General features: G+C 35.5%; 2 protein-coding genes across 3 annotated transcripts; both read left to right on the top strand.

Moving 5' to 3' along the window:
• Positions 1–214: 214 nt before the first annotated feature.
• On the top strand, positions 215–3,395 carry LOC135609076 (glyoxylate/hydroxypyruvate reductase HPR3-like). The gene is made up of 2 exons (XM_065102165.1): positions 215–726; positions 2,780–3,395. The coding sequence occupies exons 1-2, from the start codon at positions 262–264 to the stop codon at positions 3,311–3,313; spliced, it is 999 nt and encodes a 332-aa protein (XP_064958237.1). The 5' UTR covers positions 215–261; the 3' UTR covers positions 3,314–3,395.
• A 958-nt stretch (positions 3,396–4,353) lies between these two features.
• Positions 4,354–23,121, top strand: LOC135584298 (methyltransferase FFUJ_09178-like). 2 transcript variants are annotated; one of them, XM_065104410.1, is made up of 8 exons: positions 4,354–4,726; positions 4,859–4,971; positions 8,175–8,224; positions 11,062–11,295; positions 13,609–13,761; positions 22,377–22,472; positions 22,553–22,573; positions 22,755–23,121. In XM_065104410.1, exons 1-8 carry the CDS (start codon positions 4,440–4,442, stop codon positions 22,923–22,925), a joined length of 1,125 nt encoding a protein of 374 aa, XP_064960482.1. In that variant the 5' UTR covers positions 4,354–4,439; the 3' UTR covers positions 22,926–23,121. The 2 variants fall into 2 exon arrangements, with proteins under 2 accessions (XP_064960482.1, XP_064960483.1); XM_065104411.1 differs by having other exon boundaries at positions 22,739–23,121.
• The last annotated feature ends 1,767 nt before the right edge of the window (positions 23,122–24,888 follow it).

Below are 24,888 nucleotides of genomic sequence, written 5' to 3'. Positions count from 1 at the left end.
ATAGAAGGACTAGTCCAAATGACCTAAAAACAATTATTTGGTTGTCTAAAAATAAATGAATAAAATAGTTAATCAAGAACGCTGTTTGCACTTTTTTTTTAATATATGAATAAAAGTAAAAAACTGTATTCGAAAATCCAAATTTGGAAACTTTTTCCCGCCCATCTGCTTGCAATGAAACACTCCATTCGATCAGTCGGCATGAGACTGATCTTTCACAAGATAAGTAGTATTAGTCTCAAGTATTTCACTCGAAATTCGATGGCATCGGAATCGGAGGTGGAGCCTCGGTTGGTGGCTGGGCGGCCGCAGCTGCTCCTCCTCTGCCGACCCTTCATAGGCCTCGACCAAGCCCTCTCGTCCTCGTTCCAGCTTCTGAGGCCGTGGGAGTCTCCGTTGCCCCGCGACCGCTTCCTCGCTGCCCATGCCGCTGGCATCCACGCCCTCCTCAGCACCGGCCTCGCCGTCGTCGACGCCCCCCTCCTCGACGCCCTACCCGCCCTCCGTTTCGTCATTACCAACAGCGTGGGCGTCGATCACATCGACCTCGCCGAGTGCGCCCGCCGCGGCGTCTCCGTCGCCAACGTTGGCACCATCTTCTCCACGGACGTCGCCGACTATGCCGTCTGTCTCCTCCTCGACGTCCTCCGCCGGGTGTCAGCCGCCGACCGGTACGTCCGCCGCGGCCTGTGGCCGCTCGCGGGTGACTATCCTCTCGGCTTCAGGGTTTGATTCCCTTCTTCCACTCTTCTTATACATCTTCTTCACTTTCTTTACTTCTTTGTGTTCTCTTCACTATTCTGTTTGCTATCATCTTTCCTGAGAATGTTTACTGCAGAAGGGGAACTGATAGAATCGTGGAACTTCTTTTAGCTGTGATTTTTTCTGAAGAAGTCAATAAAGTATTGGTTATGCTGTCTTGAACTTCTACCAAATTGTTTCTGGGCCTTGTCAAATTGTAACAAAAAAAAAAAAGCGAAATTTCTATTTCTTATTCAATTTAATGTCTTGTGGAGAATCCATTTCGATAGCTATTCTGTTTCATTTGCTTTTTTTTTCTTCAAATGCAACCAAGTAGCATATTTCAAGTCTTTCTGACTTGTAGCGATATCCTCTTCGACAAGAACCACCCAGCAACTTGGATGGTGATTGTCTCGCTTGTTATTTCATTTCATTCTTGTCACATTAAAGTAGTAGATAGCCCATCTTTCCAAGCTAAAAGAGTGTGAATTGGTTTACAGAAATATCTTTCCACAGTGAGGAATTTAAATATCTTTATTTTTCACTTTTCTCCCCTGCAGTCCTAAGTTCTATAGCTAAACAAAATTATTTGGACTTCCTCTCCATCCTTTCTTTTCTTGATTTTGTAGTCAAATAAGAGAGTTCAACTTTTATTTTTGATATTTTATTTCATCTTCTCCTTAATTGCATTTTTTTTCCTTTAGGTTCTAGAATGTTGTTAGCATTTTTTGTTGTATTAACTCTGAGTGTCCAAATGCTGCTTGTATTCAATCCTTAGTTGTGGACACCTACTTTTGTTAATTTATCCTCTAGTTTGGAATCCCGATTTAGAGGCTCATTATAATTCTCCTGATTGTAAAGGGACAAATTGCTAGCTATTTATGAAGCAGTTGTTATGACTTAAAGAGGATTCTGAAATTGAAAAGTGTTACGACAATTACCAGAATAACAAATATATGTTGAAGTTAGAGGCATGGATCTCTGAGCTCTGCTTACTAGTTGTCTTAACTTGCCATTTTCTTACAGTTGTCGCAGCTAGTTATTAGGGCATTAGAAACAATTTCCTGTTATGAAATCTTTAAATTATTATTAATTCTCTAGTTGAATTAATTGTGTACCTTAGACCAATTGTTATACAATAATCACATCCTACACAATAGTGACAACACCACTGAAACCTTCACCACATATATTATAGGTCATGAGATAAGCATCACTAACCAGCTGATTCTAGGAATACCTTATGGCAAGGCAATGAAGTAAAATATTTTTCCAACTTACCAACACCCATGTTGTAGGTTGAGCGTTTGGTAGAGATAACTAGTTTCCCCCTTTTGTTTCTTCCTAAACAATGCAAATTGTTTACACCTTTATTTGTTAAACTTGATCTTTATATTTTGATGGTTATTGTGTTTTCTGAACACATTCACATTGTGGTGGTCAACACTGGTTCATTTTCTTTAGCATCACAACTATAAATTAGATTTGTAATATTCTTTTTGCTAATGGCACTGAACAGACAAGTTTTGTCTCCTGTTTTTTGTTGCAATTACAATGCAGTTTTCTTCAGAAGCAAATTAGAAATAAATGCAATGTCAAACTGTTTAAAAAATAGAAATAGATCACTATTTTCTCGAGTAGTTTGTGTTGATCTCCTACAAAAGCAAACATGAGCTTCCTCTGTATTATTGCATTTTGGTTGGTTTGTACAGGACAAGTGTAAGTTGGAAATGATTGCTTTATCTTGTTTATCTATATCTTCCTTTTAATTTTTACATTTGATTATGTCAAGTTTCTTACTGCAATGCATGATTATATTGTGCATCTAAGAGCCTACTTCTGCAATAAGTCAATCACCAAGTAGGTTCTAAGTCCGGTAAACAACTTTTTTCTGGCAGCCAAATCATATGCAACTATTTTGAGTGCTAAATTTTGCTTTTGTTATTTGAAACAAGAGAACTTAACATCTATAATTGTTTTCTCAGTTGTAGTGCAATCAAAACTCTAATTGTTGTTGATGTCTGATTGATGGTTGCAGCTGGGTGGCAAGCGGGTTGGTATTGTAGGGCTGGGAAGTATTGGATGTGAAGTAGCCAAAAGGCTGGAAGTTTTTGGTTGTTTGATCTCATATTTCTATAGACAAAGGAAGCCATCAACCACATACACATATTTCCCAAGTGTTTGTGATCTTGCAGCTGCAAGTGATATACTAGTTATTACTTGTGCTCTAACTACTGAAACACATCATATGGTCAACAAGGATGTTATGTCCGCATTAGGGAAGGATGGGGTCATTATAAATGTGGCAAGAGGAGCTCTCATTGATGAAGCAGAGTTAGTCAAGCACCTGATGCAAGGAGACATTGCAGGAGCCGGTCTTGATGTGTTCGAGCATGAACCTGCTGTTCCCAAGGAACTCTTTTGCATGGATAATGTTGTGCTATCGCATCATACAGCTATTCATACTTCAGAATCGTTCGTCGACCTTCATGAGCTGATCGTAGCCAGCTTAGAAGCTTTCTTCTCTAATCGACCATTACTAACCCCTGTTTTAGACTGTCGGTCTTTATAGATGTTGTGGTCATATATTGAAGTTGCATCAGACAATCATGTTCATTCTATGATCAAATCAGCTGCAAGCCTTCAAATGGCTTTGCATGGAAATCCTTAAGAAGTGATTATAGTGTCTCAGTATTATTCATCATTGCATTTTATATAATTGAACATCATCATGATGAACATGAATTCTTGATATTTGCACATTTCTATCAAAAAATGAAATCAGTTTAGAACCTATACAAATTTTCATTTGATGCTAAATTTTATGGGACAAGTAGTACTGAGTTAAAGTTTGATCTTGGGCAGAATTATAGAAAATACATGCATCTTTGACACCTTTTGTGACTCGTTATTTTTTCTTTTTATCATCGATATGTGAATAAATATTATCTTTCACATAGAGCAGATGTGGAGACACATGTATGGATTTGTTGCTAAATTTTGCCCTTTGTCAGGACTTGTGGATTCAAATGTTGTTAGCTAGCTGTTAATAAAGTTATTAAGGGATTATATCTGTCTTAATGATGGTAACAAAGAATCAACCTAAGTTACCTGGAGAACTGTGGTAATAGAAAGAAACATGGGGATGTTATACAAACATTGCTAGTTAATTATCATTCTAGAGGTTAGTGCACTCATGTGCAAGTGATGAGTTTATCGAATTGACACAACAGGATCATAAATAACAAAAAAATTATGGTGTCAATTTTAAAGAATATTTCTAAAAGATAGTACTAGAAATTATGGAATGTGAATGACATTTGTGAACAATTAGAATTAAATCAGAAGGAATCATCTAAAAATTGCATGAACATGTTGTCTACCTGTACATGTCATGGTCAAACGAGATGAGACAATTTGCATAAATAAATAGTGGAAGTAAATAAGAAAACTAAAAAGATAAAATATATGAAATATTCTTGGTCACCGTAGGGGTTGCCACCGTTTCGATCTCCAACCCGCAACCCGCAACCCGCAACCCGCACCCAAGCCCACTTTTCAATCCACGTGTAAGAAAACTATAGGCTCATAGTAATCCACGGGGATAACGGTTGGTGTTACGGACTCGCGTCGTCGCCGATCGACGGCAGTCGTGTGTGAGAGTGGAGGACGACACCCGCCTCCCGAGAAGGAAAAAGATGTCGCTACTCGCCGCATCTTCCACTGCCTTCTCGAAGCTTTCCCATCAATCTCCTCTCCGCCGCACGAGTGCATCTACCGACAGCAGGAGTCCTCCTCCCCATGGCCGCGTCGTCGTGGTCCGGGCATCTCCAGTGCCCGCAGCTGACGGCGTCGAGTTGGAAGGGGAGCTGGAGCTGCCTCGGTGGGCGGGGGAGACCTCGCTCTCCCGCTTCATCGGGGCCCTCATCTCCTTCAAGCCTCTCTTCTCGGTCATGAAGCTCGGGGCACGGCAGCTCCTCATCGGGTACCACAAGAAATCCCCCAAATTTCATCTCTGTTTCGGTCTCTGTTGTTAAGATTTCTCCCCCTTTTACAACCTTCTCAAGAGGCTGAGTTTTCTTAACACATGCTTTTCTACTGTTCTTGGACCTGTAAGTAATGCGGAGAAGGCGAATATACCGTGGAGGGAGATGACGAATGAGATTCTGAATTCGGACGTTTACAAGGAGATGGAGAGCGTCCAAAATCTGTCTCTGGTTTATCCGGATTGTGAGTAATTTAACTTTCGTCACATATTCTTTTTGATTATTTTATTTTTCAAAGGCTTTATGTCAACTATGCAACTGAATTTGCAACAACTAGTTTGTAATTAATCAAAATGCTATAACCATCATTTGACTTCGTGCTGTGTATGAAAAAGAAACATGTAACAGGATCACTAGGTTGATTTATGGACACAAAATTCCACGCCAATTGCTCGTTTATTTTGACGAGTTATGTGGATTGGCAATTGTGAATCAGGAATTGCCACCTCTGTACCAAATCATCCCGGGATGGAGGTCTTAATAAATCTGGGAAAGTAGAAGTGAGTAAAATTAACCAATTTGTTCTTTACTTTTTTCTTAAACCTGGGTTTGAATGACCATTAAGCTTAAGCACAAGCTTTTCTAGTATGTTCTCTGTTTATTAAGTCAGTATCAAGACGATAAGCTCCGTAGGCAGATCTATTTGTCCTTGAGATTGAATAGAATAAGTGCATTGAGCATCTTGTCATGACAGGTAATGATGGAAACGACCCTTTTCCCCATTTTTATGTGCATACTAGGAGCAGATTCATGCTGAATCCTAGTGAGATGATTGTAGCAGGCCATTGTTGACATTTCTTGATGTTATTAGTCATGCTTCTACATCTTGCTCTTTCTAACACTGTTTTATTCAAGACCAATTTGTTCTATAATTTTACAAGTTGAGACTCATAGAAGCAGTAGCCTATCTTGAGATTTAAGACCATCAGTTTCCTATTTGCAATATAGAAATTACGAAATTAATACAAAAGACCAGTGAAAAACATGTGGAATTTGAAGTTATATTATAGAAAAACAAAAGTCAAAAGTTAATATTTACAAAATCATAATTAAGACTATTTTCTAGCTATTGTTTCAGAGGCTAATATTGAGTTCTATTGATCGGGTCAGTTAGAACTTTTAAACTGCATTATAATAGTAAGTAAAGTTTACAGCTTTGCAATTGATATCATTCGTCTCCTATCTTTGATTTTATTTAACTATGTTTTGAGATTAATCTTTCCCCCAGTGTGATACCTGACACCTACAACACTCAATTCCAGAACTTGAAGGCCTTTGGGCCCCTAAATTTTGTGTCCAACAATGTATTAGATGTTTATCTTGATGTACATAATAAGTTCGTTTTTCTGGTGGATATAGAACATCCCACTACATTGAGAGAGTACGAAAAATAACTTGCACTGTGAACAAAAAACATAAGCAATCTAATTAACTTAGGGGACAATATTAGGTGGTTAATGAATCAGAAGTTTAGCAGATGGCTGTGCAGATAAAATTTTTGCTTACAGGTAACTGCATGGGCTTTTGATAGGCTTTTAACTTAAGAAGGTCATAAGGAAACGAAGGCACATAGATGGAGAGGTTAGAGTTTCTTTTTTAAAGGAACTCAAAAAATGAAAGAGGCATTATAATGAGATGAAAGTATAGTTTGCTTAGGCAAGATAAGTCTTTTGTGTTTGTGACCAAATCTGAGGCAATGTGGTATAATCTCAAACTAAACAAAATGAAACTACAGAAAAAGTTGGTTATGCTTGTCGTGATTAGCTCCATAAATTCATTGTAACTTCCAGATGTTATACACTTCAGAAATTCTTGCTTACTTTTTGTTCATAACAATTTGTAATGTCCTTGGTCTTTTGCTACTCGCATAAGAAAATTGTTTTGACATGCTGTCCTCTATCTAATACATGTCAGCACTGCTTTGCATAATGATCAGTGTACTTGTCAGATTGACTGTGCCATTTTGCTTCTAGGTGAGTTATAAGTGCATTTTTTATTTGCAAGTTACCATGCTATGTAATGTAGTAGGACAAGGTGTGATTTGTGACAGACAAAAGTGTGAGAAGGGGCCTTAAAAATGTCAATGTCTCTCATCCTTTAAAAATTGTGGCTGTTTGAAATTAAGGCTATGAAAATGTTTTAGAATAATATAATGCTTCCATCAAACTCACTCTGGTTTCTAAGAGAGACACCTGGGCTTCTTGACCTCACACCAACCACGTGTTATATGATGGATAAATTCATCATCATTGAAAAACAATTCTTTCATTTTAACATGAACTTCAAAACCTTTATCAAACAGTCTAAAATTCTTAAATTCTAAGAGAAATAATAGTTTTAAGTATTAATCTATAGATCTAACATTATTCAAATTTGAGTGACCTCCTGGTTTTAATTTGTCCTAGTGTCATCTTCACATCTTATTCCAAATCACTTTGAATTTAATTTGTCAACTTTTTCTCTTCTCTTGGAACTAAGGTCTCTAAGATGTAATATCATTCTTTTGGATGTTCTTCAACATACTAACTCCTAAATTTAGAACCTCTATAACTCTAAAACATTTCCAAAGTGTTGTCTAGTTTATTAGTGGTGTTTTTGAAGTCTCATTTCTTTTATTTCAGTAAAATGAGGTTCTTATTGCTCATATAAATTTGTTTATTTATTCTTTTGATAAGAAGATAGGTGCTCATAATGAGCAGCGACAGAACTTTTGTGTTTACGTGGAAGGTTTTTTACTAAAGTGCAGCTCCTGCCAATATGGTGTCCAGGGATGATTAGTGGACATAGCTTTAGCCCCACGATCAGCGTACCTATTTTTGTGATTTTAACAATTGTCAGTCAGGTTGCTGTGCCCTGTAGCAAGGTTTTAAATGATGGTCTGGTATTGGTTTCAGCAAACTACCGGGCTGGTACATTAGTGTGTGTACCGGTTGGTATGCCGACCCATATTCCATGTTATCAGCCGAAAATGATAATAATTATGTATGTACTGGTTAAGTATTCTATGTTACGGTTTCTCAATCATCAAAAGTTAGCATGGCCAACAGGCCAAGATCTTGGAGATATTATGATATGCACAATATGATAACTGTAAAGCTCCACTACTATTTCTTGATTAGTATTTACTTGATTAAACTGGAAATGTACTTCAATTTAATTCGCTATATTTGAATTAATTCTTCTACTCCCTTAGAACTAGTCAACTTTAATTGGTCTCTTTCATCAGTTTTTTTTCTAGGTTCTAACAGAGTTTTGCCATATGATACTTCTGAAAACCTAGTCAAGAAGAGTTTAGTATATCTTCATTTCAGGTTTATGGGCTAATAAATTTGCTCAAGTGCTGGTCATTATCCGATCTTCTCTAAAATTACTTTTTTTTATGAACAGATTATCTAAATCCATTTCATGCATATGATGAAGGGAACCTATCTTGGCTGGTAAATTTTGTCTCTTTTGCTCTTCAATTATAATAATTGTAGTATGACAACCAATTGGCTACACCTGTTGCTGAATACCCTTATGAATAATAGTGTATTCTCTTGCTCTAAACAGTCTGATGCTCATTCTTGTTGACTTCGATTCTTGGGTCATATTTATTTAAAGGGTAGTTTACCTTTAGGTGGAACTTAGACAGTAGTGAGTACGTTTTTTTCCTCTGAAGTTATTTGATGTTCTATGATCTTCAGCAGTTTCTTTAGCTAGTTTGATTAATATTTCATCACGATATATTTCCTGTTAAAATAAGACAAATAACGCATTACTTTTAGAAGCTAGGACCTTTCTGCATGACGGTTAATATCTGTTTCAAAATCATCTCTATGGCACTGAAAAAAAAAGGAAGAAGATCCAATCTTGAGAATATAGGAAGACTTCTCCCTTTTAATGCTAGTCAACCCATGACAAACATCATATTGCCAACTGTGCTTGCTGAACCATTGATTGACATGAATATGTTCGGTATGCATCATCATTAATGAAAAATGAACTTCAGGCTAAAAAGTTGAGATTTTTATACTTCAGGAGTGATAATATCACATATTTGACACCCTTAGAATCCATAGTTGATTTCATTGAAGTTCTCTTATTCTTAATGCTGCAGCCTGATCATCAACTTAAGTTACACAGTCACATAAATGAATAAGTGAAGAAACCAATCTTTTAAAAGCAAGGTGTTAAATGTTTTGGCATGCAAGGTGTTGTTCTGTTGTAAAAATATGAATCATCATACTAAAAGGATCATTGCAAACCTTTCAACAGCCCGTTATAAATCTTTCTGTGGTTCTTCAAAGTTGAAAGTCCTATAAATAGTTCTCAATGTGACATGATGTACATTCTGGCATCTATTTTTGGAACAGAGTCTGCTATCCTGTTAAATTTGAAAGACAAATGAACACTGTTAATTGAACTGTAAATTACTGGAAAAATGATAATGACAACAACAATCCCATGGCATCCAACTGTTTAATGTCACTTTTGTGGATTTTTATTTGCTTTTTTGATGGACTTATCACTAAGCAGGTCATGATATCCTTAATGATTTTGTAGCCAAGCCTTTTGTATCATCTTCTATCTTTTCTAATACCAAAAATCCAAGTTGAGTTTCCTGACCTTACATGTCTTTGATCTTGTTTGGAAGTATTTATCAGGGGTCTTTAATCTTCCTCTACCTTAGGCTTAATTTTGTTATCTTATTTACTGATGATATTGTCTTAGTTGATGAGAGCCTAAGTGGAATTAGTTATAAAGTTGAGCAATGGAGACAATCCTTAGAAACTAAAGGTTTTAGATTAAATAAGGCTAAGACTAAATATATGATATGCAATTTTAGTAATTATAAGAATAGACAAGATAATATAGTTAAGTTAGATGAACAAGAAACCTTTTTAAGTAAAATATATAGATATCTTGGATCAATTATTTAACAGGATGAAGAACTCGATGAAGACATTATTCATAGAGTAAAAATAAAATGTTTAAAATGACAAGAGGCGTCAAAAGTCTGGTGTGATCATTGGATATCTTGAGATTAAAAGATAAATTTTATAAGACAGTTATGAGACCAATAATGCTTTATAGATCTGAGTGTTGGCAATTGAGAAATAACATATACAAAAAGTTTGTATTGCCGAAATGAGAATATTGAGATGGATGTGTGAAGTTACTACGAAAGATAGAAAAAGAAATATTTTTATTCATGAACAACTAGGTATTGTTTCGATAGAGGATAATATGAGAGAAAATCGTTTAACATGATATAGACATGTGCTTTGGAGAACCTCGGATGCGGTAGTCAAAAGAGATGAAATGATTAATATTGGTGGTACAAGGAGAGGTAGAGGAAGACCGAAAAATACTTTAATAGAAAGTTAGAAACTATAAATAAAGATTTGAGTACTCAAAACTTAACTAAAAATATGTCTTTTTACATATCTCAATGGCGGTAAAAGATCTATATAGTCAACCCCAAATAGTTGGGACTTATGGCTTTATTGTTGTTGTTGATGATTTATTATATGATCTTACATTATGTTGTTTCTTCCCTGGGGTGTCAACATTATCAGCTCCTTATGGACTTGAATTTTTAGCCATCAAACTTTAATCCGCACTTTGACACCCTACAACAGCATCTAGAAGCAAATTACTCTTGCAGCTGGACCAGGTGGGAAAAAGAAACCTTGCATGACTGAAGTCGATCCTGTTTAGTGCTATAGGCTTGATTGGAATCCACCTGTAGATGTATTTCCGGTCAACTTATTTATGTTACTGCTCTTTTTATCTTATGGTGAATCTGATGCCAATGTCACCTGTAGATCCACCTTTTGCTGAATAATCGGAGCCTTTGGAGTTCAATAAATGAAGTAAATTTCCTAAGCAACCTGGAAGTGTGCAATGCCTTTTGAACTTGATTCCCTCATCAGTAACCTTGCTAAGAGAGCCATATGCCAACTTGATAGTTCCTTATTCTTAAAAGAACAAGAACATTTTCTTTTAGACATTATATTGTAGGAGCTTCCTGAATGTAGAATCTATCTTTCATCAGAAGTTCTATCATCAAACACTACCAAAACATCTCTTTCATCTTAAAATGGTCAGAACAAACCCGTTACTGCTTTTTCTTATTTGAAAATGACTTTGGAAAACAAATGTCTAAGGGTATTCTACTCTTGGTTTGATTGACTAGGTATTACAAATATATGGTCAATCGGTTTTTTTTAATAATTTGATTATAAAACTTCTGAAGACAGTTTATTTGAGCATTCTCTTCATATGGCAGGCAGCTGCAGAGGCCGAAGCTGCAACCATGTCCATTGCAAAATTAGCAGTACCTGATGCTCCTACAGTTGATGAAGCAAATAAAATTGTACGCGGCAAGTGGTTGAAGGCAATTGAAAATCACCTTAAACAATATTCAGGGAATTCAGAGATCAATGATATTTTAGACATTGGTTGCTCTATAGGAGTTAGCACACGGTACCTTGCTGAAATGTTTCCTTCAGCTAATGTTACTGTAAGTGCTTAATTTTTCATATATTTGAATATGTTACCTTGCTTAGGATAAATATGTTTATGGACTACATCAATTACTAAGAAAATTGATTTTACTTGTTGGACTTGATTCTAGGTCTCGGAAATATTTTGATGGTACTCCTGTGAAACTTCAATTATTGATGTGAAATCAATGTGGATGAATTATTTTATTTTATATTGAGAAAATCAAGGTTTGTTGTACTGCGGAATACGCTCGGTATGGACGGTATGTACTGGTCTGATAGAGGACTGGTATGGGTGGTACATATCGGTTTGTCGGTATGCCCCACCATATCGTGTGTCGGTACATCGGTACGTATCATACCGATGGCTGGTCAGTACACTAGTACGGATCAGTAAAGTGAACCATGAAGAAAATATTAGCTAATATATTATGAAATGAATTCATAATTTTATACTAAAAGAATCTTATTTGCAATTTAAAATTCAATTTTTAGCTTCTATAAGTGAGAATTATGATGGAAATCCAATAAAGAATTTCCAAGATGGATTTACTCTCACAAAGACTAACGTTAGTTATTTCATTAATGTGTGTTGGAGATATCATGTTAATCTTCAGACTTTGGTTTGATTCGGTGAAATTATGGGGTGCGGTTTACTCTCTTGAAACTTGGTTTGACTTGTTGGAATTGTAGATTGAATTATAGTCTTGGGAGTCATGTTTGACTTATTGGAATTGTGGTTTGAGTATAATCTAGATGTTGGTGCCCATGATATCATAAGCCCTACAAATAGTGGTTTTCAAATGTAATTCAGCATGAAGTGATTTTGGAAACACAATTGTCATGTTATTGCCTCTCATATCTCTGATTCTTTCTCTAGCCTCTCTTTTAACCTCTCATTTCTTCTCTTTTTCTACTCTCCTCTTACCTATTTGTCTCTATCTTCCCTGAGCTGCTATAAACTATCTGTTGGTGCAAAAGTGATGGATGCTATAAACTACCTGTTGGTGCACATCAGTGATGGATTCTATAAACTATCTGTTGGTGCACTACATAAGGATTAAAGTTCAATTATGTTGGTACACAGCATGGGGATTAAAGGTTCAATTCGGTCTACTCAATCTTCTCTCTCTTTCTCTCTTCCCTTCTTTCTACGAGTTCTACATCATTGTATATAATTTTACTAGTTAGGAGCAAGTTAATGGACACAATAGCTGCACACATCAGATTATTAGGCACTAAAGTCCTCTTACATGAAGTTGAGAATTTTTCTACATGTGCATTGTTGCAATGTAGGGTTGTTCAGTGAAAATCATTTATGCAAAAACTGTACTTTATGATTAAAATATTAATATTTAGCCTTCACCAGGAATTAGGATAATGCTCATTCTAATCATTTTTCTACTCATGCAAAGGTTTTCCTTCACCTTTCACGGGCAATAGAAATGTGAAACTTTGTGGTTTGAGGGCTTAGTTATTTATTTAACATGCATTACTGTTGCAGGGTTAGTTCTTGTACCCTTATTGTCTTTCTTTATTATTATTATTATTATTTTTTTCTTTAGACACTGGTGCCAGATAACTTTAATTTTATTTTCTGGAAGGTAATATGTCCACCTTGTATGCAGCATATCTATGAATTTTTTTCCCTCTTGAAACAAAAGTTGTGACACATATGAAGAAGGAACAAAAGTACTGTTAACATAATTGGAAGAAAGGAAAATGGTCGTAGAACCATGCTATTTATACGCTTCAAGGGAAAAGAACAAGAATGACTAGTAATTATGAATATATGATCTTAGAAAGAATATACAACAACAAAGCCATAAAGTCCCAACCATGGACCATCATTTTGCCCAAATCGATATGAAACGAGTGGTATATATCGGTTTAAGCATGAATTGGTATGTGGACTACCGCTGTTTTAGGGTCACCTTTTGTCGCCATTGAAATCTGTGTGTAACCATAACTTTTGTTAAGTTAGAGTATTTAAATCCTTATTTGTAGTTTCTATTAAAGTGCTTTTAGGTTTCCCTCTACTCTTTTTTATTTATTTTACCACTTCTAACTACTGCATCTATAGGTCTTATAAGCAATCTTTAGAAAGAGTATGCTGCGTTGAAGTTTGTGTTTTCTTTTTTCAACAGCCATGTTGTGGATCTCGTATGCAGCTAACTCATCTGAAATGATATGGTTAATATTTCTTGCCAATAAATTTTGTCAAACGGCCTGCAAAATTTTCTCTATCAAAATTCATTGATATGTTTTCTTTTTCCTTGAAGGAAATATCTATCCTATTTTGTGGTAAATATCTATCTTATGTTATGCAGGGGTTAGATCTGTCTCCGTACTTTCTGTCTGTTGCACAATACAAGGAAAAGAAAAAAGCTGCAAGGATCAAGCCTATTAGGTGGATCCATGCTAATGGTGAATGTACAGGGTTACCTTCAAAATCATTCGACCTAGTCTCACTAGCTTATGTGGTCAGTTGCAGTCTCCAGCTAGTTTACCAAATAATTCTGCATTCCTCTGAGAATATCATTTCTGCAATCCAGTAATTTTTTTATATTTTCTTGGTAGTACATATTAAAATGTTGGTAAAAGTTCACTTTTTCATGCAAATCCCAAATTGTGAAAATTAAAATGACCAACTTACCCTTAAAAGTTGGATTCCTGCATACATTCAGGTGTTTTTCAAGGCAGATATACATCTCTTCAAAACTTTTCTGGAGTGCATATGTAAAGAATGTCTATTAGATGTTTCATATAGTTCATGAATATCAACCACTAGTCATTTGCTAATTTGTTATCTTAAAGTTTGTACAAATTACTAGAAAATACAATTTTGTTTATTAATATCAAATGTATGAATGCTTCTCATAGCCATTGAATGTGGAACATTCCATGTTGCAGCATGACAATGGCTATGTGAGTCTGTTGTACATGAGGTGTAGGTTTCAAAGGGTTATGTTGTGTTACGACATATATTGAATCACTTAGGATCATTTTCTACACAAATTAAGATATTGTTTCTTACTAAGTAGTTAGCTTTGCATTTAATTTGATCAATAACAATGGTAGTAGAAAAAATGAAAGGTATGGACTAATTGATTTTTTTTACTAATTAGTGCTATACTTATTTCTGAACTTTCCTTGATAAACTCTAGAGGAGGAATATCTATAAAGGATTTTATTTATTTTTTGTAGGTTGATATATATAGCAAGATTTGTTGTACTGGTTCAAACTGGTGTATCGATCGATTGGCAGTACGATATATATCGCTCTATGTCGACATACTGTGTTGGTATGATGGGGCGTACTGATAGCATCGAAAAATGGCCGAAAATAGCTTTAAAAATTCTTGAAAAATAGAAAAAAAAAATTATATTAGGGTTTTTAAGTGAAAAATAAATATAAATTTAGTATAATTTTAGCAAAACTAATCTAAATTAGGAAAGAATAGTGATATTTTTTTCGGGCTTTGAGGAGTAGCTTTGTGGCATGTTCCGGATCGTTCTTTCGTTAATATTGAATTACCTACAAAGAAATAATTTGAATAGTTATATTATTTGTTAAATAGCCTAAATTTTAATATTCAAATGAATCAAGTAATCAATTGATGGTTATATCTGGTTCTACTACGAAAAAGAACGACGTGATTTCACGAGCGATGGATTGGGGTTCTCGATCCTATGCATCTGTACATTAATTTGATATGTTTGTCGGATCCAATCCTGAAATTGATCCCATGATATAGTATACTGATATACCATATGCCACATTAGTGCATCAAGATGGTGATAATCGTAGTTTGATCATCGTGAACCACGCATATCCGAGGCATCTCCTGAGGCAAGTATGATTGTGGCATGTATTGGTGTGGAGGTTGGAGAATACTAGAACTTCTACTTTCGTTATTGATTAGTTGTTTTGTATCATAAGATCGATTGTCGTATCGTTGTTCGAAGAAAAATGATCAACTATCACCTTACTAATGTTGGCTGTAAAATTCTCCATAATATGATGACTTTGAATGCAACAAGTTTCACTCTATGTCTACGTCGTGTAGGCTCTATCACATTTGCTCAAAATCATCCACTACCTTCTCCTTCCATGTATAAACATGATTATTATCTCGTCGAGCTCTATGATTTGAATCTTAATGGCATGTGTAAAATACTGCTCCTCGGTCCATGCACTACTCTTAAACTGTGTAGATGGGATCATCAACTTGACGTCGTCGACATCATCAATCGAGGCACTACTATCCATGTCGTTGCCATGTCTTCGGATTGAGTGGGTTGTTGAATATGATTGAGAAGGTTTCGTCGCTCGACTTAATTCTTTTCAATGGTGTGGCTGATGCTACTGCCTTTCCCTTTGCTTTTGTCTTTGCACGCTGGGCATCTCTAGTTCCTCGAGTAGTCTGACTTATTGTTGTTCAGCTCCTTCCGTCACGTTCTGATCGAGGGGGATCTTCCTCTTACTTGGGATGTGCTTTCTTTTCTTCTATTGCATCGGTAATAAAATGTGAAGGACGTAGATGATCTCCTACCTCATCAAGTAGAGGATTTTCTTAGTTTTCCGTTGCTTCAACCCACTCTAACATCAACTGTGAATCTTTGTTGTAGTATTGGAGGTCAATGAGATCAATCTCTGGTTCCTTTGGCTTTTTGTGTAACTCGGAATATCGTAACCTTAGCCATATGTTGTAGTGAACATATATCAGTTTCTCCAATCGTTTATACGATAGTCTGTTATAGATTTTTGTGTGAATCAATGCAAACATTAACCAGTTACGCTTGCAATCACTCAATGTCATCGTTTGTGAAAGTACACGGACGACAACCTTCCTTAAATTTGATGCGTCCCCTCCAAATTATAGTCATCAATCAAATGCAAAAAGATATAAATAGGACTTTATTAACATAACAAATAATTAATGTCAAATATAGTTTATAATCAACATGTGTGTAACTTTTCCGTATTAAGATTCATATTGTAATGATTTTATACAACACACTATTGGAGATTGAATCGATTGTTTCCTGGAATAATCGGCCCGCCATAATAGCATTGGCTGCATCGGTAATGTTTGACAAGAGGCGACATAACATTTTTTAGTGCTGACAATAAATCTGATCGCGTTCCAAGACAATATCGAAATTGAATAGTTGGATTTAGATAATATGTTGCAAGACAAATAATTTCATTAGTAAGAATTTTTTAAATATTAAAAAATTATGAATTTAATTATATTAAATATGAATTTACTTGCATTATGAATGTCTTAGTTTATATAAACTTTGATCCTACAATCGATCATCTATAAATATTGCTTGACTTTAAAATCATCTATGAATGCTTTCTTAAGAGTAATCAATATATGTTTAAGATAAGACATTTAGAGATGATTATCCATGTCGACCTTGCAGAGGACCACATAAAGTGGTTGCACTCCTATTATAATTTTATTCATAGTATTCCAAAATCTTGAAGAAAGAATAGTCTTTTCCATCTTTTTTTCCATCACTTGATCTCGAATACTTAAAATCAAACCATTTCTATGAGGTGACTATTGCTTTGAGACCTTGTCTCTTTTGCTATATTGAATTTAAAACAATTAAATTTGTAGCAAACTGAGTGACTTCGAGTTAGAGTGTCACCATTTGAAAATTTTTGTACCAAAGAATGGACCCAATGATGATTATATATGAACTTTGTGATCGAATTTGCTCGAGCTGCACACTTGTTGACTGATGGTAGCTCTCCAATATCCTTCAGTATTAGATCCATGCAATGAGCTACACATGGAGTCTAAAATAATGTTTCTCTTATTTTCGTCAATTATAAATCAACCTTTTTAAAATTGATTCCATTGTTGCTAACTATCTAGATAATATATTATAGTCTGATCTCCTCTACCATAATATCCATTAGGTTTTTAATATAGTTTGTATCTTGAATCTTGTCGGAAGCATTAACTAACTTATGAAAAACCATCTGTCTATTGTAATACACAAGAATATTGATGATACTCATTCTTGTTGGTCTTGTCCCAATGTTTTTTAAAAAGTACTTGGGCGCTCGCCTAGGCGCTCGTGCGAGGTGAGGCGAGACCCGAGCACCTTGCACTGGGTTTGGGTGATGTGCTTCATTGAAAGCCCGCTTGAGCCCATGTGGCGAGCGCCCAATTGAATCCAACGAGTCGAACTAGATTTTGGACTTTAGTTTGATTCAATAGGACTTAGCTGGTTTAATTAAACCAACTAAGTCCAACAGTAAACATCAAAATCCACCCACCCTCCCCCGACTCGCTCAGTAAACCTTAGGATCCGTTGTTGTGTCCTTGCACCCAACAAAAAGGTCTACTCTTCCTCTTCTACCGCTGACTAAATCCTCCATCGTCGACGTAAAGGTTCGAATCTTCCACCTTCATTATTGCTTTTTTTGTGCGCAACTCCCTTTATCGCCTAATCTTTCGTGTGTAGTTCCCTTCGTTGTTATGGGATAGGTCCGTAGCTTTCTCCATCGTTGCTACTGCCATCTGTAGATTCCTTCGTCACCATTGTCACTATCCGAATGTTCCTTTGTCATTGCCACCCTCTCCTTCCTCACCTTCCACCGTCGGTGGCTCCTCTTACCCCGCACCTACCACCACCATCCCTTCTCCCCACCCCCACCCCCATCTTCTTCGCTGTGCACTATTATAACTATTATTAACAATGGATTGTTAATCCTTAGAACTGATAATTAAAACTATTATTACTATATTTTATATTATATTTTTAATATAATTTAAATTTAAATTATATATTTTTATTTTAATATTTTAGAGCGCCTTGCTTCACTCGGGTGGGTGCCTAAGCAAGTGCCTAGTGCCACAAGTGTTTTGGGGCCTTGGCTCCTAGCACTTTTGAAAACATTGGCCTGTCCAACTATGACACATCAGTGTCACCCCATATTCGTCCTATTGCTTGAAGGATTTGATCTAATCCTTCAGTTCTGCCACCTTATCTAAATACGCGTTGTGGATCTCCTTCGGTGTTGGAGGTTGGATCCTCGTGCTAATGTTTTGAATAAAGAAGATCATGCTTTGATACTATGGATCTTAGGTTGTGTTTCCTGGAATCCTTTGGAATTTACTTTGTTGTTTATCCTTTGGAATTTAAATCACTTAGCTATTGCCTTCCTAGTATCCCACTTGTTTTTTTTTGTATATGCATTGTCAATCCGTGTTTATTTTGTTGTTTATGGAGGATAGGCTTACGGATTAATATCAATAATATCGACTACTGACTACCTCATGCTACATTGCCTCATGCTTCCAATTTGGCTCAATTGAGCATGGGCAGTTAGCTACCTCATGCTAGTCGACCACTAGAATACTTGTGCAGATCCACTGCCACCGCCACACTTTCATTATGAGTCAAGTTGTTGATGTCTTACTTCCTCGCATTGTTCGTCTTACCGATTCGTATCGGTGTATTGACCAGCTGTTAGTATGATACGTACCGAGTTGTATTGAGTCGTATCGAGCATATCGACACATGCAACATGGAGGCCTACTAATATACTGTCCATATCGACCCGTTGTCAGACCGGTATGTACCGCCTGTATCGAGCAGTATGTTATGGTACGACGAACCATACTTCCTTGTACATATATTGATGCTCTAGTGATGCATAAATGCCATCTCTGAGATCCGGATCGATATCATTGTCATGACTCTCATATTCATTCTAAACTGGTTCCTTTGTAGCCCTATAGTATTATTCCTCAACTCTTACCTTATTTTTAATTGTATCTTCCCTTTCCTATTGTAACTTGTCATAAAATGATTTACAGACCTTTATCAGAACCTTTTTGTGTTTTGCAACATCGAGATATCCGCCGGTCAAATGCATCTTCACCCAAGTGATTCCTTCGCCCTTGCCTGTGTACTCACAATAAATGCATTGTCAATTGCTAATGATGACGGTTCTCGTCTATCTTTTGGGCATGATCCCAAGTGTCATCATATGCTTATTCTTTTGGCATCATATTCTTACCAAATTTGAATCAAATAAGTAAGTTATGATTAGCCCTAGTTTGAAATAATAATGTGTGATTATACGTAATGAACCTACTTTGCCTCTATAAACATATCAATCAACTTATTCGACGTTAAATACATAGAATTAACTCAATATAGGTCAAATTACGATGAATTCATAATTAAATACACTAATTATAATATTAAAAACACGAATTACTTCCTAATTAGCTGTCTTTTACCATAGTAAATATATCAAACACTCTAATAATTATTAAATACATAAAATTGACCCAATAAAGGGTCAAATAATGATAAATTTATCATTAAACATACTAATTACAGTATTAGAAAACTTAATTAAACCCTAATTAGCCTTCTTGTACCACTATAAATATATCAATCACCCTAAGAGACATTAAATATGTAAATTTGATCTAATATAGATCAAATTACGATGAGATCATCATTAAATACACTAATTATACTATTAACATAATTAATTACTACATAGTTATTTCTCTTTCACTACTATAAACATGTCAAACACTCTAATAGGTATTGAAGATATTTAATTGATCCAATATAGGTCAGATTTCGATTAGATCAACATTAAATACACTAATAACAATATTAACATAATTAATTAATCCCTAGTTAGTCCTCTTTCACTACTATAAACATGTCAAACATTCTAATAGATATTAAAGACATTGAATTGATCCAATATGGATCAAATTTCGATTAAATCATCATTAAAACCATTAATTAAAGAATTAAAAAACTTAACTAAAACCTAATTAAAACTATTGTGCTATCATAAACATGTAAATGAAATACAAAGATTTGACTCATTTAGTGTCTAATTTTGAAAAAATCAGCATTAAACACACTAATCATAATATTAAAGGCCTTAATTACTTCATAATTAAAACTATTCTACCATCATAAAGATCTCAATTAATGTATTAGACATTGAGAACATAGAATAGGCTTAATCATCTCATAAATCATCAAAAATCGATAAAAAAATACATACCTTTGATTAGAGAGTTATTCTTTTAACTTAGGTGTTAATCCTCCCTAAATAGCCTTCCAAGCTTGATCCGAACCATAAATCATAGCATTTTGAAGTTTTAAGAGAGTGTAAATATGAGAATGAGAGAAAGAAGTGAGTGAGAAGGAGATTGAGAGAGTAGGAGATTTTGAGAGAGTGAAAGGGGGTGAAAGAGGGAGGAAAGGGTTTAAAAACCCTTTCAAATGGATCTAATTGTTGGAACTAGTCAGATCTGAGCCATCCATCGATAACTGTCAAAATCCAACTGTTAGTGACCAGTACCGACCAGTACAGAGTGGTCGGCATACCGATCTACTGTTGAACCGGTACATATGCTATGGTACGACGAACCCTGATGTATAGAACTAGATGGCATTCATTAGATTGGACCCCTATGATAATATGTTTTTAGTTGGTTCATATATATTGTTTTTAGCTTGTGATTATTTCTGGTTCTGTTCATGATTTCTTCAGCAATTTTATGGTGCTTCTTGGTGTAGTAAGAATCAAGATTCAGTTTTGCTCCCAATCACAATAATAGAATATCAAGATGCTTCTATTTCTGCCTAATGCATTTGGTTGTGATAATTATTTGTTGGAAAGCTTATTTTCCCATTCATAAAGGAACCATAACTCTAGGTGAAATGGAATTTCATGGGTGCTTGCAGTAAGTCCAGTTTGTCATTCGCATGTAGAATAGATAAATAATTATTCATATGTGAAAATTCACTTGATAGTAACATGAATGTCTTGGAGGTGCAGAGCAACATTTTATGTACTTACTAAATGATGATTTAAGAATCCACTGAATCATTGTTGAGTTTGCCATTTGCACTCACATTCTATTCTTTTGCACTCTCCTTTATTCTGTTGCACTGAATTCTTAAAGCAAGAGTTAGGCAGTACAGTTTGGGTAAGCGGGAAGGACAGAAAGTATAGATTCAATTCAAACAAGCTTTAGGCAATAATTTTAGTACTTGAAACTGGTTTATCTGAATTCATAATTTCAATGTCAGGTCAACTAATTGAAAGTTTCTCTTTGATGAACAAGGTTGTATGATCAATCCTTGTACAGATTCAAATTGCTATCTCTTGTGGGAAGTTACTATAGTTTCTTTAACCATTACTCAGGAAATAACCAAATATTGAGTAGATGTTCCATTGATTCTTTCTCCTTGTGAAAAACTCCCATCCGATTGAACCTTTACAAACCTATACATGTGAAAATGCTTGTTTTACATGACGTGCCTTTTATTTTCCTTTTTAAGTATATATCTAATACATTGAAGCAACTTGTGTAATTGGTTCTTATATGACTGTTGGTGTTAATCTTGGGTCAATATAAATCTTTCATTCTACTATTCTGAGAAGCAGATTATTTAGTTGTTGTCTTCTGTTTTTTCCCTAACAAATGCAAGAACATGATCCCTGTCTCATTTTAGTTATGTCAGATATCTGATTGCACAAGAAATCCAGAGAAAAGAAACTGTAAGATAGTAAAATTAAGGAGACTTCTTCTCAAGATCATCCAGGATAAGATCATTATCTTAATATAGCAACGGCTTGCTGCAACTATAGGGCCCTGCCTGGCTTGTGATGAGCTTCCATTCAGCCAGGACTAAAACCACTCTTAAAACCTCCAAAGATTTGACATGTCATTCATTCAAATAGTGTTTTGCACTCTCTTCTACTGACATTCAAATTATGTCACATATCATGCTGGAATATTATGAACGTCACAGTTAAAGCTATGATCTATTAAAACAGAGAACTAACTTTATATATCCAACATTTAGGTACTGGGAATTTCCTACAACTCTTGAATGTTCACTGTCTGTGGGCATTCCACCATATAGATAGATTTGCCATCATTCATTAGAGAAAGTTGAATTGTGATAGGTTGATGCAACGTTGCAGATTGGAACCATTTTATGTTTTCACTGTTTTCTTATCAATTCCTAATGACGGCTTTATAAGCCCCATTTTGCTACTGAAAACATGCAGCTTCATGAATGCCCTCAACGTGCAACAATTGGATTAGTGAATGAAGCTTTTCGCCTGCTCCGACCTGGAGGAACAATTGCTGTGACAGACAACTCGGTACCAAATCTTTACTGCTGAACCTGCAACTTACCTTCATCCTTAGGTTATACGTAATGACTATTTTCTTCTTATTGCAGCCCAAGTCCAAGGTACTTCAGGTGAGTCATCCGATACATTACTTGTTTTTCTCATAAATTACTTTTTTAGTTTAAATTACAATATCTAAAATGCCGAGGGACATTGGGTATATGCATTTCATCAAGTTAATTGACTCGATATTGCAAAAAGAGAGGCCTATTCAGGTTAAGATATAACGAGTATAGATTCAAAAATTTGCAGGAACTCTCCCCAGCAAAGTTCACGTTGCTCAAAAGCACAGAGCCGTTCCTCGATGAATACTATCTTTTGGATTTAGAGAAGACAATGAGAGATGCTGGATTTGTTAGCGTCAGGACAATTATGACGAGTCCCAGACACAGAACTGTTACCGCAACAGTGCCTCACTGTTAGATAGCACTCTCATGTCCTTCACAAATATGATGAGTATTAAATTGAAATGTATGTATATTTGTGTTGAATTTTTTTTTCAGTGATTATATTATTAGATTACATTTTCTTTCAATACACGTACGTCTGTACTGAGAGTATTACTTTAGACGAGAAAATCCGAAATAATTAGAAATTAATAACTTTGTTATTCTTATTATTTTTATCATTGTTATAGTATTTTGGTAGAGGAAATATAATTATTTGGTTGGCTCGCACCAATTAAGGACGACGATCTACAACCATTCGTACGAGGCAACACTTGAATCCAATGTTGAATCAGCAGAACATAGGACATAGGACTGCTCTTGCATTACTCATTTGTATAGAGGGGATTTCCCACGTCAGTAGAACATAGGACTGCTCTTGCATTACTCATTTCGAGCTCACTGGATCCGAGAAAGATCTAATTGGATTCATAGGGATCTTCACACGCGGAAAGACAGAATCTTATTGGTCGGTGGCTTCGATCTCTTATATGTTTTGGACCCATTCAACACCGGACCATCACCATCGTATGCAGTAGTTCATTGGAAGGGTTTCTATCAGGTGCAAATGTCATGTCCCATATGAACATTACATAAATTAATCCAATATCATGTGAGAAAATAATGCTTCAATATAATCTTTCTCGACACGTAATAAGATTATTTCTAAAAGAAGAAACTATATTAAGATCCGTCTTTTCTCTTATTACAAGAGATCAAAACCGAGGGATCTGTCATTCCCAAAAAAATTTGATAGCACGATTAGTTTATCTACTTTCATCAGAACAAGTAAATAGACTCTTAATGTCCATAATTATATTCCTAATCTATCAAAAGAAATAACATTGTACTTCAATATTCCTAATCGTTTGATCAAAATACTTAAGTTAAAGTTGATAGTATTATACTCATCATATTCTTATAAGTTAATATTAATCTTATCTATTAACTTATAGCCGCTAAATTCTATGATGCTTTGCCTTTAGGAGTATTTTTTTTTAAGACAACAATAGCTTCATGGTTATTGTATGGAATAGATGTATCTTAGGTGTGGCTCCAACCTGCAAAAATTACATCATAGTATCATTTCTTAAGATATAAATCATTCCCTAAACCACATTATCAAGCTTATGCCACGGAACACGAGTTCACAACTGTTACACTTGGTCTCATCCAGCACTACCCTTCATCACCCTAACTGAACACTTACCGAAGAGGTCTACATTCAGTATAGGAAAGCCAGGTTTCAGAGGGAGTACCCTAAGTCACTGCTAAAGGTAATTAATGGGTGTGGTATACATGACTCACCCAATGAACGCCATTTAATGTGATCCCATCTCTTTTCATTCGTCATCTACTTTGAGTATTAGTCGCAGCTTCTTCAGAGTAACTGCTGCTATTGACATGCATGCATTTGTGCAAGAAGCTTAATCAGGGACATAAATTTTCTATAGCGGAACATAGAAAAGCTTTGTAGTACTCGAAATATATAGAACCATTAAACAAGTTCATCATTCACAATACATACATATTTACTGTCTTTAATTTTCTGGGTTACTTTCTGCTACTACAAAGAAAACAAATGAAGACAGATACAAAAGATCGATGGACTAACAAACACTCGAACTCACCTACGAGTAAAGGAATTCTAGATTCATAGAACCTATTCAGTGTCTTTAAGACACTTCAATTTTCCTAGTAGTACAACATCTTTGCACCACATACACTGAGAAAGCGGAATAATCAAGTGTAACAGCAAATTAAAGATGATGATGGAGGTGTCCACTTGTTCCTACATGCGTTCCTTTCCATGCTATTGTGATAGGCAACTTAGGGCTCCTCCCGTGCTCCCTTCTTTGCATCTTTGTCTTGCCTGACGACGAGATATATGTTTAGGTGCAGTAAATATGTATAGGTGGAGGGTCTCCCTTTGGGAATCC

This window comes from Musa acuminata, chromosome BXJ2-4 (genome assembly GCF_036884655.1).
Source record: "Musa acuminata AAA Group cultivar baxijiao chromosome BXJ2-4, Cavendish_Baxijiao_AAA, whole genome shotgun sequence".
In the NCBI taxonomy this organism is placed as follows: domain Eukaryota; kingdom Viridiplantae; phylum Streptophyta; class Magnoliopsida; order Zingiberales; family Musaceae; genus Musa; species Musa acuminata.
This window is presented reverse-complemented; position numbering and strand designations above follow the sequence as displayed.

Coding starts and splice junctions, on each gene's coding strand:
- LOC135584298 (XM_065104410.1), top strand. CDS start 4,440: ATGTCGCTACTCGCCGCATCTTCCACTGCCTTCTCGAAGCTTTCCCAT. Junction 8,225..11,061: donor AAGGGAACCTATCTTGGCTG/GTAAATTTTGTC, acceptor TTCATATGGCAG/GCAGCTGCAGAGGCCGAAGC. Junction 22,473..22,552: donor TTGCTGTGACAGACAACTCG/GTACCAAATCTT, acceptor TTCTTATTGCAG/CCCAAGTCCAAGGTACTTCA.
- LOC135609076 (XM_065102165.1), top strand. CDS start 262: ATGGCATCGGAATCGGAGGTGGAGCCTCGGTTGGTGGCTGGGCGGCCG. Junction 727..2,779: donor ACTATCCTCTCGGCTTCAGG/GTTTGATTCCCT, acceptor TGATGGTTGCAG/CTGGGTGGCAAGCGGGTTGG.